The 13357-nt window shown below is 25.4% G+C and overlaps 5 protein-coding genes across 5 annotated transcripts; 4 read left to right on the forward strand and 1 right to left on the reverse strand.

Moving 5' to 3' along the window:
• Positions 1-1691: 1691 nt before the first annotated feature.
• Positions 1692-7026, forward strand: ABCA8 (uncharacterized protein; the record flags this gene model as incomplete). Its single annotated transcript, XM_003292816.1, has 7 exons — positions 1692-1827; positions 1932-2353; positions 2436-3180; positions 3256-3888; positions 3969-6378; positions 6452-6558; positions 6635-7026. 7 exons carry the CDS (start codon positions 1692-1694, stop codon positions 7024-7026), a joined length of 4845 nt encoding a protein of 1614 aa, XP_003292864.1.
• A 1635-nt stretch (positions 7027-8661) lies between these two features.
• Positions 8662-8844, forward strand: DICPUDRAFT_157632 (uncharacterized protein; the record flags this gene model as incomplete). The annotated part of the gene is made up of 1 exon (XM_003292817.1): positions 8662-8844. One exon carries the CDS (start codon positions 8662-8664, stop codon positions 8842-8844), a length of 183 nt encoding a protein of 60 aa, XP_003292865.1.
• Positions 8845-9261: 417 nt separating this feature from the next.
• Positions 9262-9993, reverse strand: DICPUDRAFT_83464 (uncharacterized protein; the record flags this gene model as incomplete). The annotated part of the gene is made up of 1 exon (XM_003292824.1): positions 9262-9993. One exon carries the CDS (start codon positions 9991-9993, stop codon positions 9262-9264), a length of 732 nt encoding a protein of 243 aa, XP_003292872.1.
• A 361-nt stretch (positions 9994-10354) lies between these two features.
• DICPUDRAFT_13262 (uncharacterized protein) lies at positions 10355-10567 on the forward strand (the record flags this gene model as incomplete). The annotated part of the gene is made up of 1 exon (XM_003292818.1): positions 10355-10567. A coding segment is annotated over one exon (213 nt), but the record flags the coding sequence as incomplete, so codon positions are not given.
• Positions 10568-11624: 1057 nt separating this feature from the next.
• On the forward strand, positions 11625-13064 carry DICPUDRAFT_89999 (uncharacterized protein; the record flags this gene model as incomplete). Its single annotated transcript, XM_003292819.1, has 2 exons — positions 11625-11865; positions 11896-13064. The coding sequence occupies 2 exons, from the start codon at positions 11625-11627 to the stop codon at positions 13062-13064; spliced, it is 1410 nt and encodes a 469-aa protein (XP_003292867.1).
• Positions 13065-13357: the final 293 nt, after the last annotated feature.

Consider the following 13357-nt stretch of genomic DNA (forward strand, 5'->3'; position numbering starts at 1 on the left):
TTTCACCTGTATTAGAAGATTCATTAGACTTTCTTGTTGTCATATATTTTTGACCCAATCTATATTCTTCTGTTGTAAGTGGTAAGGTTATCCTGCTATAATTTTTAAAAAAAAAAAAAAAAAATTAATAAATAAAAAAAAAAAAAAAAATAAAAATATCTAAATATTTACTTACTATTCTTTTATTAACATTTTTATTTTCTTGTTATAGTATTTTTTCAATTACTTTTATTATTACAAATACAAAATTTAGATTAGAATATTTCTAAACCAAAATTAATATTATTTCTAAATAAAATTTATTTAAAAAAAAAAAAAAGTAAATTTTAAATAATTATTTATTTTTATTTATTTATATCTGAATTAAACAATAAAAATAAATTAAAAATATTTTGAATCTGATTCCTTATAATGAATTTAATAATAAAAAAATAATTAAACTATAATTATTTATTAAATTTATTTTTTTATTTTTTTTTTATTTTTTTTTATTTTCTAATAAGTCAAACAAAAATAGAAAATCATTTATAAAAATGGAATATTTTAGAAAAAATTAATTTTATTTTTAAATAATCAATATAATGTAATAATAGACTTTATTTTTAAAAAAAAAAAAAAAAAAACTTTTTTAGGAAACTAATTTATTAGTAAAATTTTAATTTTTAATTTTTTTTAACCAATTTTATAAAAAATAAATTTTAAAAATTATTTTTTGTGTTTATTAAATAATTTTTATTTTTTTTATTTTTATTAATTTTTATTATTAATTTTATTTTTTTTAGTAATAAAATTTCTATTTAAAATTAATCAGTAATTAATAATTAATTTTAAAATACCAAAGAAGGATTTTTTTATTTTTATTAAAAAAAATAAAATGTATTTCAGAATTCGAGTTTTCTTCATTATCGTTGATAATAGAAAGATATTTTCTGTTTTTTAAATTTATATTTTATTTTATTTTATTTTTTTAAATAATAAAAAAATGATAAATATTATTATTTAATTGAGATTTGATTATATTTATAATATTTATTGATTATAAATGTATGATTATTTTTTTTTAAAGGAAAAGATATTTTAAAGCAAATACCTTATTATTATAATCAGTAAATTTTGTTTAATTAAAATTTATTATAATGTTTTTGATATGTTTTTTATACTTATATGAGTTTAACATACATATAAATTTGGGAAGAGTAATATCAAATCTATTTAATTTGAATGGAGCAAAGGTTATGTACATCAAAATACCTCATTTAAAACACAATTTTTTTTTACCGAACACACATCGAAACACATTTTCAAATAATTCATAAACCTGTCACAAAACCCCAATATTTATATTTATAAAACAAAACAATAATTTTAAAAAAAAAATGTAATTTAAAATACTAAATATTAAAACTTAAATATTCAATAATAAAAAAAAAAAAAAAAAAAAAAAAAAAAAAAAAAAAAAAATATAGGTGTTTTTATTTTTGAACTAGAAGTTTAAAATGTAACCTATGATATAAATAAAATTTTAAAACTCAAAATAATTAAAAAAGAGGGCACGCTGAAAACTAAAAAAATTATTTTTAAAAACTGAAAAAAAAAATTTCATTTACTCTATTTAAAAACTAATCAAATCTTATCTTTTTATTTTTTAATAATAAATAATAAATTATAAATATTTTTTAATAAAAAAATAAATGGTCAGAGAGTTTTCAGGGCAATTAAGAACCCTACTTAAAAAAAACTATCTAATAAAAAAGAAGAATAAGTGTGGTGTTTGTTTTGAAATAGTATTACCAATTGTTATAGTACTGATCATTTTTGCTTTATTAGGTATGGTTATTTGAAAAATATATTTAGTTTATATTTTTTTTATTTAGTTTAAATTAATTTAAAATTTTTTTTAAAAATTTTTTTGAAATCTCAAATAATAATAGGTTTAATTAGTTCAGTTAAACCAAATTATGATTCATATAATGTTTCAAATATTTTAATCAATAGATTAAATAATAATACAATATTATTGTATGGTGCACCTGAAACATTAAATGTTGAACAACAAGGTGTCATTAATATAATTAAACTACAAGTAGAACAATCAAGAAAATTGCAGCCAAATGAAGTAGATTCATTCTTTTTAGAAATAAATGATCAAACTGCAATGGAAGAGTATTTCTCAAATCATTCAAATAGTATTTATGGTGCTGTATGGTTTAATAATAGTCAAGTTGCCAGTAAGACTGTACCATTCCAATATAACATTAGATTAGATAGTGAAAATGTAAACAACAATAATGAAACTACAAATAAAAATGGAAATTCTGAAATTTACCTTAAAGGGAATTTTGCCTCAATTCAGGTAAGTAATAATATAAATTTATTATGATTTTTAAAAAATAAATATATAGTAATTATTTTTTTCAATTATTATTTTTATTTAGGTTGCTGTAGATCAAGCTATTTTCGAATACTATGGGATTAATAAAACGTTGGTAGTTTCAGGTCAACGTTATCCAGATCCATATACTAAACCATGGCAAAAATGGATTGTTGTTAGAAACGCAATTCTTAAAGATGCAGGTTCCGTTTTTGTTACTGCAGCATTCTTTATATTTGGTTTCTGTCTTGTCACTGATCTTGTAATTGAAAAAGAAACTAAAATTCGTGAAGGAATGAAGATGATGGGTTTAAATGATCTAGCTTACTTTTTCAGTTGGATCATTACAAGTTTAACAATTTCATTACCAGTGGATCTTATTATTGTTACAATTTTCAAAGGTTCACAAGTCATCTACTCAACACCATGGGGTCTTGTTATTGCCACATTTGTGCTTTATCTTTTAACTCTTTTGTTCTTGGCTTTTATCTTTGCAATTTTCTTTGATAAATCAAAGTTCTGTGGTCTCATCTCGATAATCATTATTTTAATAATCAATATAGCTGGTGTGTTTATTGCTAAAGGTGACTTTAATCCAAATATTAAAATGTTTCTCTCAATTTTATCACCTATTGCCTTTTCATGTTCCTTCTATACTATGGTAGTTAGAGATATTCCCGAAGAAGTGTTATCAGTTAACTTTAATAGCTTGGTAACAGAGAAACAGGCCATTTATATGCTAATTATAGATCTTTTTTTCTATTTATTTTTAATATGGTATTTACAAGAGGTTGTTCCAACAGAATATGGTATTTATTTGGTTTTAAAATTATAATTATATTATTGTTACTGTTATTTACTTAAAATTTTATATTATATTATAGGAACTAAAAAACCATTTTATTTTATATTTTCACCTAAATATTGGTGTAGCATTGGTTCTAATAGTAATATTTATGATATCGAATCAACATATCAAAATGATGATGTCGAATTAATTCCAAATGATATTAAAAGCAAAGTTACAATTTCAATTAGAAATTTAAGAAAAGAGTTTTCTACTGGTGATGGCATAAGGGTTGCTGTTAATGACTTATATTTAGATATGTATGAAAATCAAATCCATGCATTTTTAGGTCCAAATGGAAGTGGTAAATCAACAACCATTGGTATGTTGACTGGTTTAATTTCTCCAACAGGTGGTACTGCATTAATTCAAGGTTATGATATTGGTTCACAAATGTCAAAAGTTAGAAGATCTTTAGGTGTTTGCTTACAACAAGATATTATTTGGAATCAATTATCAGTTTTAGAGCATTTAAAAATCTATGGGTCATTGAAAGGTATAACAAAGAATGTGGAAAAAGAAGCTGAAAAAATGGCCATAGAAATTGGTTTAGGAGAAAAGATTCATACCCCAGCAGGTTCATTATCCGGTGGCCAAAAAAGAAAATTATGTTTAGGAATAGCATTCATTGGTCGTAGCTCAGTAGTTTTTCTTGATGAATGTACTTCAGGTAAGATAATTTTAATATTTTTAACTAATAATATAAATTATATATTAAAATTTAAAAACTGTTTTTATTTTATCTTAAAGGTATGGATCCATTAAGTCGTCGTAGTGTTTGGGACTTTTTACTTAAATATAAAAAAGGAAGAACTATTATTTTAACAACTCACTTTATGGATGAAGCTGATTTTTTGGGTGATAGAATTTCAATTATTTCTTATGGTAAATTAAGATGCGATGGTTCGAGTCTATATTTGAAAAATAAATTTGGTTGTGGTTATTTATTAACATGTAGTAAAGATATTAATAATCTAGATTATTTTAGCACTTCCAATGTAACAGAGTTTGTTCATCGTTACATTCCAGAAGCAAATATTTTATCTGACGCCGGTACAGAGTTAAGCTACCGTCTTCCAACCTCATCCCTACCAATATTTTCACAATTTTTCGAAGATTTTGATGAACAACTATCTTATTTTGGAATTACAACTTATGGTATTTCAGTCACAACCATGGAAGAAGTTTTCTTAAAAATTGGACAAGAAGCAAACTCTGGTAATGTTGGTGATATCTATCAGAATACAAATAGTAATATTAATAGTGAAGGTGAAGGTAGCCTATTACTAAAAACTGGAATTTCAACACCATCTAGTGGTATCAATGCTGGTCAACAAATTAAAGGTCTGTTAATTAAGCGAATTCGTACCTCAATTAAAGATTGGAAGTCTCTCTTTTTAACACTCATTATTCCATTGGTATGCATTATTTGCTCCATTGTTATATTTGTATCTATGGATAGTGCACAAACCTATTATAATGATGTTACAACACCATTAACAATGTCTTTAGCTTCTTTTGGAGCAAATGATGTCGTCCCGATACAGACTATAAGTCAAGAAGATTTTGACACTCTCAACCAAAGTCCCTTCTTTAATCAATTTAAATATGTTAACCAATCAGCTAATTTTAAAAACTATTTAATTGAAAATAATTTAATTAGTGCTGGTGCAATAAATGTTACAACCCAATTAGCCCAAAATAATAGTGTCGTTGGATACAATTCATTCTATAATATAAAATACCTTCACTCAATACCAATTCATATTAATTTGATTAATAGTGCATTATTAGAACACTCAACCGATATTAGGATTCAAATTACAAGTATGCCATTCAAGCATGTCCTTAGTATGTTTGATTTATCGACTGAAGGTCTTAATATTTCATCTATTCTTTATTTCAATATCATAATGTTGGCTGGGTTAGCTCTAATGGTGGGGTCTTTTGCCGGTAGTATATCTCAAGAACGTACCAATCGTGTTAAAAGACTATTATACATCTCTGGTTGCAAAAAATATGTCTATTGGTTATCAAATCTCATTTGGGACTATATATTTTCTTTTATTATAATACTTGCTACATCAATTATTTTAGCTATTGCCAAAGAAGAGTTTAGAGAACAATTTGGTATCTTTTTCTTGTCTTTAATTTTATATTGTGTAGCAACAATTCCTCTTTGCTATCTTTTATCATATCTTTTTAATACCCATGGTAAGGCAACAGGGGCTATTGCTGCAATTCTTTTCGCAAAGGCTATTGTTTTAATGATCACCTCATTAAATATTCGAGGTCAAGTTTTAGTTAATTTAAATGAAGGTACTCAAACTGCTGCTGATATTTGTGATATTATATTTTCACTTGTCTCACCATTATATGCATATAGTAGAATTCTTGCACTAGTCAGCAAATTCCCAGGTACCACTCGTTTAGGATCTTGGAAAATAGATAACTATTGGTCTTTAGATTATGGTGGCACCCCAATTATAATCCTCATTTTTCATTGTATTGTTTGGACATCTTGGATTCTACTTTTAGACTACTCCCCTGAAATCAAGGGTTTCTTTAAGAATCCCAAAAACTTAAAATCACCCCCACCACCAGTTTATGAAGACTCTGACGTTAGTAATGAAAGATCAAGAATCCATACAGTTTCTGATGAAATTGTTAAAGTTGACTCACTACACAAATTATTCAAAGGTAAGGGAAAGAATGGTGATAAAATTGCAGTTCATAACACTTGTTTAGGTATTCCTCGTGGCCAAACATTTGGTTTACTTGGTTTAAATGGTGCTGGTAAGACCTCTACCCTCTCGATGCTATGTGGTGATATCATTCCAACCTCTGGTCAAGTTTCAATCAATGGTCATGATCTAATTAGCGATCGTTCAAAAGCTTTACAAAATATTTCAATGTGTCCTCAATTCGATGCTCTTGTAGGTTTATTATCAGCCCGAGAACAACTTTACCTATATTGTAGAATTAAAGGTGTTGCAGAAAATAATATTGAAAATGTTGTAGAATCTTTCATTAATATGATGGATATGAGTCGTATTGCAAATAGTAGCTCTGGTGGCTATTCTGGAGGTAATAAAAGAAAACTTTCATTATCAATTGCAATGTTGGGTGATCCATCGGTCGTTTTCTTGGATGAAGCAAGGTAAGCAAAAATATAAAGTACTACTAAATCATCTTTATAGGCATTTAATAACATATAATTTTTTTTTATACAGTACTGGTTGCGATGCTGTTGTACGTCGTTATATATGGAATGTTATTAGCGAATTAAGTAAAGGGCGTTCAATTATTATTACAACTCACTCAATGGAAGAATGCCAAGGTATTATTAAATATTTTTTTATTTTTTTAAATTGTGCACAAAAATATTTTGATACTAATTAGACCTTTTAAAATAGCACTTTGTTCAAGAATAACGATCATGAAAGATGGCAAATTTACATGTTTGGGATCAATTCAACATGTAAAAAATAAATTTGGTGCAGGTTATTCTTTTGATGTCAAATTTAAGAGAGAATATTTTGAAAATGGTGTTGAAACAGTTTTACATAATTTCCCCAATGCTCGTCTTTTAGATCAACACGATTTAATCGCATCATTCGAGTTACCAAATGAAGCCTCAAACCCTGTTAAAGTTTCTAGAATATTTAATACTCTTCAAAACGATTTAGGATCAATTTTAGATGACTATTCAGTTTCACAAACCTCTTTAGAACAAGTCTTCTTGAAATTAACAGGTGCAAGCTATGATGATAGATTGAATCAAAATGCTCAGAATCATGATCAATGATAATAATAACTATAATAAAATAATAAATTAAATAAAACATAATTTAGAAGCCAATAAATAACAATCTTTTTTTATTGGGATGGGTAGCTTTCTATTCTTTTTTTACAGAACCAATTACAATTATATAATTAGATATCCATTAAAAAAAAATTTGTTTTTTATTTTATTCTTCCTATATAGGAGTGATTATTTATTTTATTGTTTTTAATTTTTTTGTTTTTCTTTTTTCTTTTTGTTCTTCTAATTCTTGTTCTTGTTCTTGTATTATTAACTCTCTTAGATAATCACGATAATTGGATTGACAATGAGGACAACTGGCACACCCATTGGTTCTTTTATAATCCATAGTGTCATACAACCATTTTTCAAATTCTTCTTCATCATTGAATCTTTCCATTATTACTTTTATTGATTCTATATCTTTATATGTTTTTGTCATTTGTTTTTGTTTGGTTTTAAAAATAATGAATAATTTTTTTTTAAAAAAAGATTACAAATACAGTTTTATTTTTTATTTATTTTTAATTTTTTTATAATACAATTTAATTAAATACATAAGTTATATCATAGAGTTTTTTCTCTTTTTCCAGGTCGCTAGGTGTGAGTTGTTTTATTTCCCGACCTACAATTGTGCATTGATAAAGACTGGTACCTTCTTTGGGATATGTATTTCTAAGTATGTCATCCACATATTCAGAACCTGTTATTTTTTCTTGGTTAATAAACACTGCGCATAAACCCGCCTCGTAAAGTTGTGAATGTTCTTTATAATATTTTACCCAGAATTTCATTACTATATAAACCAAAGTTCTTTCTTCCTTTTTTTTTGTTTATGATATTGAGTTGAATAATAAAAATGATTAAATTTTTTTTTTAATTAATCAAAAAATTAAAAAAAAATTATAATTTTTTTTGTTTTGTATTTTATTAATTATTTTGAAAAAAAATGTTTTACAAACGGCAAATTTTTCTGTAAAACATATGTATTTTTTTATCCTCTTCGGATAGTTTTACATTGGTCCCCTTATAAAACATACAATATAAACCATTCTCTCCTAATCTAGGTTCGGTAGTATTAATTAAATTTTCTATTCTTTGATATACCTTTTGGAGGTCAGCTATGTTTGTATTTTCAATATCTGTATTCATGTTTCTGTGTATTTGTGTGTTTTTTCAATTTTGATTAAATAAATAAAAATAAAAATAAAAATGAAAATATTTATACTCTTTTTATTTTACAAAAGTTTTTTTATTTTAAATTTTGGAGTTCTATGTATTCGTCAATTATATTATTGACTATGATACCTTGCTGTAAAACCTCTATATATTTTTCGGCAAAATCAAAATGTAACTCTTTGATTTCCATTTGTTTTTTATTAATAAAAATACTATTATCTGAACACATTTCCATCATATTTTAGTTTTTTAAATAGTAATGATTGAATTTAGTTTTTTTTTTAATTTATACTTTTTTTAAAAAAAAATTTTTCTTTTGCCATTTTTTTAAATTTTAAAATTATTTTTTATTATAAATTGTTTCCAGCATTTTAAATTATCTGAAGGTATTTGTCTTTGTATATAAATATAATAATTTCTAAAGTTTATATAACAATGCTAATAAAAATATATTTTAAAATGGTTCCACCACCCTTTCCACCACAAAGAGCAAGAAAACGAGGTGCCAGAATCAGACCTGGTGAGGAAATTCTCTATATAGATCCAGTATCGGCGGAAAATACAGTGGAAAGATTAACAGAAGGAAAAAAAAAAGTTGTTCATAAAAAACCACCACCAAGAAAAGCAAATAAAAGAAATTAAAAATGGAAGGAAATATGCCAAGAAATTATTACACCATTCAAAAAGATATTGATTTTGCCGAAAGTTTATTAAGATTCAATCATTTTTCTCTTGATCATATTTTTTCCGAGAGATTACAAGAAAAAAAGAAGGAAATTGAAATTTTAAAACTATACATAAACCAATTAAAAACAGAAATCAAGTCAAAACATCCAATGGAATGTCCAATATTCATTTCAAGTGAAAAAAAAAGTATCGAAAGTTCCGACAACGAAGATACGTTAGGAGGAATTTTCGAAGAATAAAAATAAAAAAAAATATTTTAAATAAACTCTTTCATTTTTTAAAAATATATACAATTTATTTTATTTATTATTATTTTAATTTACCACTCTAAAAAATTTTCAGAAAACTAAGTGGTTTAATTACAGTATTTTTTTAAATTAATGATGGTTCATAGTCATTTTTACCACCAGCACCTTCAGCACCTTCAGCACCAACACCATCAGCTTCAATATCAGCAGTAATCTCACCGAAACCAGCAGCAGCACCTTCGGCACCTTCGGCGGCAGCAGCAGCCCCAGCACCTTCAGCCCCAGCACCTCTAAAAAGATTGCCAAAAGCTTCCATCCCCTGTCCAAAATTATGGAACCAATCTCTTGTTTTTTGCCAATTACTAAGTCCTTTTGGTCCTTTTGGTGTTGGTGTTGGTGTTGGTGTTGGTTTTTCTTCTGGTTTTTCACATTCTTTATCAAAATCTTTTTCTTTAAGGAATGAGCCATCTTTGTAAGGAACACCATGAGGGAAAAAAGGTTCGGACATATTGTAAATATCTTTTTTTGAGCCTTTTGGTTTTTTGGTTATGTGAGGAGTTTCATGACCATTTACAATTTCATGTGGGTTCGCATGATCATAAATATCCATTTTTAGAAATGTGGCTAATATATCAAAAGGTAGACCATTTTTATCTAGAATTGCATTTTGTGATTTTTCATCGAAACCACCTTCTTTTTTACTATTAAGCATTGTAACAAAGAGATTGAGAAGTTTATTTTCGGCAAGTGTGGTTTGATAATTTTTTTTATCATTTGTTGGTTTAAACTTCATGTAGCACAAGATGGAATCGTGATTAAAGCCTTCTTTATCATGTGACTTGAATCTGTCATACATGTCGACTACTGATTTTCCTATGTAGGATACTAAAAATGGAAATTCTATTACGTTATTAGGATCACCTCCAATTTCATAAGAGGTAGGACTTGTTTCAAAATAAACATAAATGCTAGGTTGATTACATTTTTTTGGAAGACCTTTTTTGGTACTATCTAATAATAGTAAATCTTTTTTGATAATTATTTTTAATTTATTTTTAAATTATTTTTAATTTATTTTTAATTTATTTTTAATTTATTTTTAATTTATTTTTAATTTATTTTTAATTTATTTTTTTATTTTATTTATTAAAAAAATTTTCACACAAAAAAAAAATTTCATATTAATTAAAAATTTTGTTTTTACATACTGCCATAAAATGTGTCCTCATAAGAAATATAATATTGAAGACTGCAAAAAAGAGTTCCAATTGAAATATTTCAAAGATTTTTGTCGTGACCTGGAAGATTTCCCCGATATTGGAAAGAAATGTACTGAAGATTGTAAAAATAAAATGGGAGAAATAGTAAAGATCACATTGGAAAAATATTCAAATATTGTTGTTAATTATTTCAAAGATGCAAAGTTGGGAAAAGATGGTACTTTATCTAAATATCTTTTGTATATTTTATTACCAGATGATGAGGATGAAGAAGGAATCGAAGAGAACTTTAACGTTAAAATTGTTGATGAAAAAATGACTCATCCAGAAGATCCAGATCGTGACAAGGAAGAAAATTAAATAAAATTATCATTCTACCAAAGTTAAAAAAGTTTATTATCTAAATAAAAAAAGAATATTTTTTATAATTTATTTTCTTCTGATATACACATAAGTACAAAACACCAGACAGAGAATCACCAGTTCACGATATTGACTTTGCAATAAAGGCACTCTCGGAAATGAACATCACATGGCCAGGAGTGTCGGAACATTCAGCTTCCGTTTTGCACAAACATTGCCAGGAATGTTCGAAAAAAAATATATTCAAAAAAAATTATTATCCCTACAGCAATTTCATTCAAACTTATAAAATAAACCAATAAAAAATATCTCAAAACCAAAAAATGTATAAAATAAACTATTAAGATGTTTGAAAATATAAAAACTATTTTTTTTTCTTTTATTTCTGTATCAATTTCTTTGTTGTATTATAACAGTAATAATATTATCTCTTTCATTACCCGTATTTTCGGTGAAGCAGTAATAGATACCAAGAAGAGGTAATTTTGCACGAATCACATAATAAACTCACTATTGGTAATAATAATAATAATTTAATTTTAGAATGTAACACTGAAATTTGTAAATAAATATTATTCGAATTTTTGATTATTATTTTTTTAAGTTAGTTTTTTTTTTAAAAAGGGAAAAAATAAATATTTATAGCAAATGCCTTAAAATATCAGCAAGTTTTATTATAATGTTTTTCTAATTAGTAGTTTTATTTATATGATGTCATTTAGGTTTTTAGTATGTTTTTTATAGTTGTATGGGTTTAAAAATGCCATATATTAGTTGGTTGAAAAATTTATTCTCACTTTTGTGAAAAAAAAAAAATTTTAAAAATATAAAAAAAAATTAAAAAATTTCATTTCATTTTTTTTTTATTTTTCATAATTAATCAAAAAAATTTATTTTAATAATAATGAAAGAAGAACAAAGAGATTTATATTCACTTATTATAAATCAATTGGTATATGATGGGTTTTTAAACGAAGCTATAAAGATTAGTGAATCAACAATGATTCCATGTCCGTTAAAAAACGAAGCAACTAATAAATTATTATCAATCTATCAATCAGCTACATCGACACCAGGTGGAAGATCAAACTTTACCTCAATGGACCTAGATGAAGATGCAGGTTCACAAGTTGGTAGTGGAGGCAGTGGTGGTATAAATGGACAGGGTGGCTCAGCATCAAATATTTCAAATAGTGGTAAAAACTTAATTGACGATATAATAAACTCAAAAGATTCATTAGATTTAGATGACCTGAATCAACAAAACTCAAGCGAATCATCAAATAAAGTTCAACCAACTGTATCATTTTTAACCAAATTTATTACAACTCATAAAAATGCATGTAGATGCGCTAAATTTAGTTGGGATGGTAAATATGTCGCTACAGGTTCATCAGATACCTCAATCAAACTATTAGATGTAAATAAAATGAGAAATTATAATCAAACAAAGAATGAAACTACTGAAGATTCAGCACCATCAAGACCTGTAATTAGAACATTTTATGATCATACACAGCCAATCAATGATTTAGACTTTCATCCATCAGCACCAATTCTTTCATCTGCCTCAAAAGATGGTACCATTAGATTTTATGATTACAAATCATCCCTCAAACGTTCATTCAAGTATATTCAAGATAGTCACAGTATTAGAACAATTAACTTTCATCCATGTGGAGATATGATTTTAGCAGGTACTGACCACAATATGATTCGTCTCTATAATGTGAACACATTCCAATCATTTACAGCTAGAAAAGTTAATGAACACCATCATGCTGCAATTAATCAAGTTAGATTCTCATTAGATGGTGGTATATTTGCAAGTTGCTCCAAAGATAATACAATCAAAATATGGGATGCTAACAATTTCCAATTGATCAATACATTTAATGCACCACATTCAAATAAAGAACCAACAACTGTACAAATTTCACGTAATCAAAAATATCTTTTATCGTGTGGTCGTGATTCAATGGTTAAACTTTGGGAAATTACCTCAGGTAGATTAATATATTCAATTAATACAGGTGTCAATCAGTCTGGTGGTCAAAATAAAAATAGAATTTCAGCAACCTTTAATTATACTGAAGACTTTATCATCACCAATGATGAACAACCATCAGTATGTGTAGTTTATAATTCAAGAACAAGAGAACAAGTCCAAAAATTATCTGGTCATAATAATACAGTACGTTATATAGCGGCATCACCTGTCGAAAATGCCTTAATGACATGCAGTCTCGATCATAGAGGAAGATTTTGGACTGAGGATACTTTAACATTACAACAACAATCATCATCTTTACCAACAACAACAATAACAACAAAAGAAGAATAAAAATAAAATAAAAAAATAAAATAAAATATAATAAAATAAAATTGTATAAAAAACAAAAACCTTTTTTTTTTTTTTTTTTTTTTTTTTTTTATAAACTAAAAATAAAATAAAAAACCTATATTTTTTTATTCTATTTATTTTAATTTATATTTATATTTATTAAATAAATAACATATAAAAAAAACTGAATATCTTATTTGATTTGATTCGATTTTTTTAATTAATTAAATTAACTAAAAAAAGAAAAAAAAAGAAATAAAATTTTATAATAAAATTAATAAATAAATAATTTA

Source organism: Dictyostelium purpureum, assembly GCF_000190715.1.
Source record: "Dictyostelium purpureum unplaced genomic scaffold DICPUscaffold_376, whole genome shotgun sequence".
Lineage (NCBI taxonomy): Eukaryota > Evosea > Eumycetozoa > Dictyosteliales > Dictyosteliaceae > Dictyostelium > Dictyostelium purpureum.